This window comes from Anneissia japonica, unplaced genomic scaffold, assembly GCF_011630105.1.
Source record: "Anneissia japonica isolate Jap-2015-1 unplaced genomic scaffold, ASM1163010v1 scaffold665_len1252844_cov201, whole genome shotgun sequence".
Taxonomy (NCBI): domain Eukaryota; kingdom Metazoa; phylum Echinodermata; class Crinoidea; order Comatulida; family Comatulidae; genus Anneissia; species Anneissia japonica.
In genome coordinates this window covers 173,711-176,919 of record NW_022757135.1, presented here as the reverse complement: position 1 = coordinate 176,919, position 3,209 = coordinate 173,711, and the positions used below count along the sequence as shown (strand labels likewise).

General features: G+C 36.9%; 1 protein-coding gene across 2 annotated transcripts in view; it reads right to left on the bottom strand.

The window, feature by feature from the left end:
• The window catches only part of LOC117124478 (cholinesterase-like), a 12,218-nt gene extending 9,009 nt beyond the window's left edge, over positions 1-3,209 (bottom strand). Inside the window, exons 1-3 of one of the 2 annotated variants that reach the window (XM_033270712.1) lie at positions 2,809-3,209; positions 1,256-1,421; positions 852-929 (exon numbers count right to left, since the gene is read on the bottom strand). In XM_033270712.1, the coding sequence (XP_033126603.1) occupies positions 852-929; positions 1,256-1,421; positions 2,809-3,177 (613 nt within the window). In that variant the 5' untranslated portion in view covers positions 3,178-3,209. The remainder of the gene's footprint in view (positions 1-851; positions 930-1,255; positions 1,422-2,808) is intronic. The other variant, XM_033270713.1, reaches the window with a different exon arrangement.

The window sequence follows — 3,209 nt, the reverse complement described above, 5'->3', positions numbered from 1 at the left end:
GTATTAAGGTTCAATGGTATTAACTTGCATAACCATTGGAATCGATACCCTTCACCTAATAAATGCCTTAAATTGGTTTGACAGTTTTAATGGTCAACTTGAGTATACAGATAATCTAATAATATAACTGGACTTTGTATAACTTTACCCTAGTCAGTTGGACTTGGCCTTTCTCACACTATGAATCTATGATTGTCAGTTTTGAGCCTAAGCTCTGAAGTTTGTGATACATCTTAGTTAGCAGTTTTTTGGTAAACAAGTTATACAATCATAGAGAAAGAATTTCTCTATGATCCAATCAGAAACTCTAAAAGTATGGGGTGACTTACTTGAGACACACCCCCATTACCTAAAGTATAATAGGCAAACACCCCCATATCACTGAATCTGTAGTCAGTAGTGAGTTGTCAGTGATCAGTAGTCAGTGATCAGTAGTCAGTAGTCAGTAATCAGTAGTCAATAGTTAGATTCAACACAGAAGAAAGTACAGAGCTGAGCTGACTCCACTCAAAAAGGGTTCTCTAACATCTGAAACCTGGAGTTTAGCTGATTACCAACGTACAGTTTGTGTGAATAAAAGTTTGCAGTGTACTGAAAGGAACTCTGTGCCTACTACTCATTAAAAGTCATCCACCAGCAACTAACCGATATTTAGCATGGTGCAAGACCCTAATCATTGATTTCATGGTACCTCCACTCCGAAGCTGAGCACATATCGCCAAACCGATATTTAACACTAGTTCGAATTGTAATACCTCGTGGCAGTTGTTTCATTGCGTAATAATTTGATCTTTATTATTAATTTTGGTCGGTACAAAAAGCGATAATAAGAATGAAAATGATTGTCTTACCCTCGATATTTTCATAAACCCAGTTTAATGCCATCTTTTGGTCCATCAGACCATAGTTACCCGAAGAAACATCATCGCCTTATTTTGAGAATGAACAAAACATAAGATCAATAAATTGTCAGAAACAAAACTGCATGATGAAAATTAATAGTTATTCCTCGTTAACATATAGAATAAGAATAAAACTATGTGATTAGTGCTGTTTAATTTTTATAGTATTATGTTTGAAAGTTTGAGCTGTTAATATGGCAAGGGTTAAATGGAAAGTTAAAAAAAAACGAAAGAATCTAGCATTTGGTAGGAATAACTATTGGTCATAATACCACTTTAGATTTAACAAGTTACAACCCCAATACCAACGATTGAATAAATCTATATATTTCATTATATTATTCCGCACTAACCTGTTGTCTGAAATCCGAAAACCCCCAAGCGGAAGTTTAATGTGACGAATATGACGTTACCTCCGGCAGCTGCCAATAATGGTACACCCCAAGTATAGTCATCGGACCCAGATCCGAATCTGTATTGCCCAGCATGGAACCAAACCATAACGGGAGCACCAGTCAACTGGAACAAATAATTATAATAGACCTACCTATTTGCCATAATGTTGCAGTTGAAATAGTTTAAGTTTACTTAACTTGCCTGGGAATTCAATAGATGCCTATGTATTAAAATAGGAATACAGGCCAACGTCTGTATTACCTTTGTAAACTAAATAATTCAAAGTCTGTAGAATGATTCTGTATTGTTTAGTTTCTTAGCCTGATATACAGCATACCACAAATACATTTAAAGAAGTCACGAAGCATGTAGATCCAAGATATAAATTTAATGAATGTACATAGTGTTCTGGAGAAAATGATTAAAATTGTAAATACCAATTAAATTGTCCGATACAGTAGAGATTGTAGGCAGCAAACTTTTTTTCACATTTTTTCTGCGGCGCTAGCAGTCAAGTTTTAAGTTTTATTTTTGTCCCTAAGCATAGGATATAAATCCGGTTCTCCACCAGAAATGGAAAGTGTCGGTTCGCTTCTTGAGCTCTGATTGGTTGCGTATTTTTTTCGCTTCGCAAAAAGTAGGAACTATAACAGTTCTAACTACCAATTGAAGCAAAAACTCCGATAGAAACGTGAATGCGCGTGTGCATGAACCTACGCTTTCTTCAATTCGCGAATAAATTCGCCTAGTGGAAAAGGCTAGCTGTTTTCCACTAGGCGAATTTATTCGCGCGAATCGAAAGCGTCGGTTCGCTTTCTGAGCTCTGATTGGCTGCAAATTTTTTTCGCTTCGCAAGAAGTATAAAACAGTTCGTTATAGAAATATAAAAAAAAGAAAAGAAATTGCTGCCGAATCGACACAGACTGAGGACGTTCATTCCTTGGAATTGAGATAGATTACGTCACGCAAGTGTCAAGGTCTTTGGACTCATAGCTGGTACCTCTCAATGCTTTTTCCTTTATGTCATTGTGAAAAAGCCCTAGAAAAAAATGTCTTTAGAAAAAATGTGGACCTTTGTTTTTTTTTTTTTTTTTTGGGGGGGGGGGTGGGGGGTGGGGTCGTACGACGTTCCCGAAACCCTCTTCCATATACCCATGCCGTAGATGGCTAATTTACCATTTTAGTAACTTAAATGTTCTAAAAACCGGAACTTGATATTCAAGCCGACAGATTGTTCCAAATTTAATTATAATAATAATGTACATATAGTATCAAGCAACTGCTCTAGGGAGCATGCACCCTCCTTGATACGAGGAATTGAAAAAACTGTTCCTGTTCATAATATTTCGCTACATTAGGTTAATTTATTTCATTGTTTTTAGTTTTTCATGAATTGCAGTAATGATGTCATTTTTTTAATCATGTAATTCATCCAGTGTTTTCTGATAACAATAAGATAACGTTAATCTGAATCAGTAATTTTCAAATACATTTACTTTCTGCAACTTACATTTCTTGCCGGTACAAGGACGTTGAGGTACAAACAGTCCTCGGTATTTGACGTCATTCCTAGCGGACCTCTTTGCGGACAGGCATTCCGGAAGTAAGTAGCGTTATAAGCGTGAGACCATGGTGCTGCCTTTTCAGGAGGGCGAAAACGAAGATCGCCAACTGGTGGCTTAGCGTACGCCATCCCTTTAAAGTAGTTAAAATACCCACTGTAGTTCAGATACTGATTTTCGGAATAGTAGAAGCTCTCGCCTAAATAGTCACCATTTATAGTAGAAACTATAGGACCTTGTTCTTGCAATCCATGCACTTGGATGGCTCCGAAGAACAAAAGCAAACACAGTCTCAGAGACTTTTTAAACACCTCCATCTTGGTTCGAGAAGTCTTCGTTTGGTTTGAGT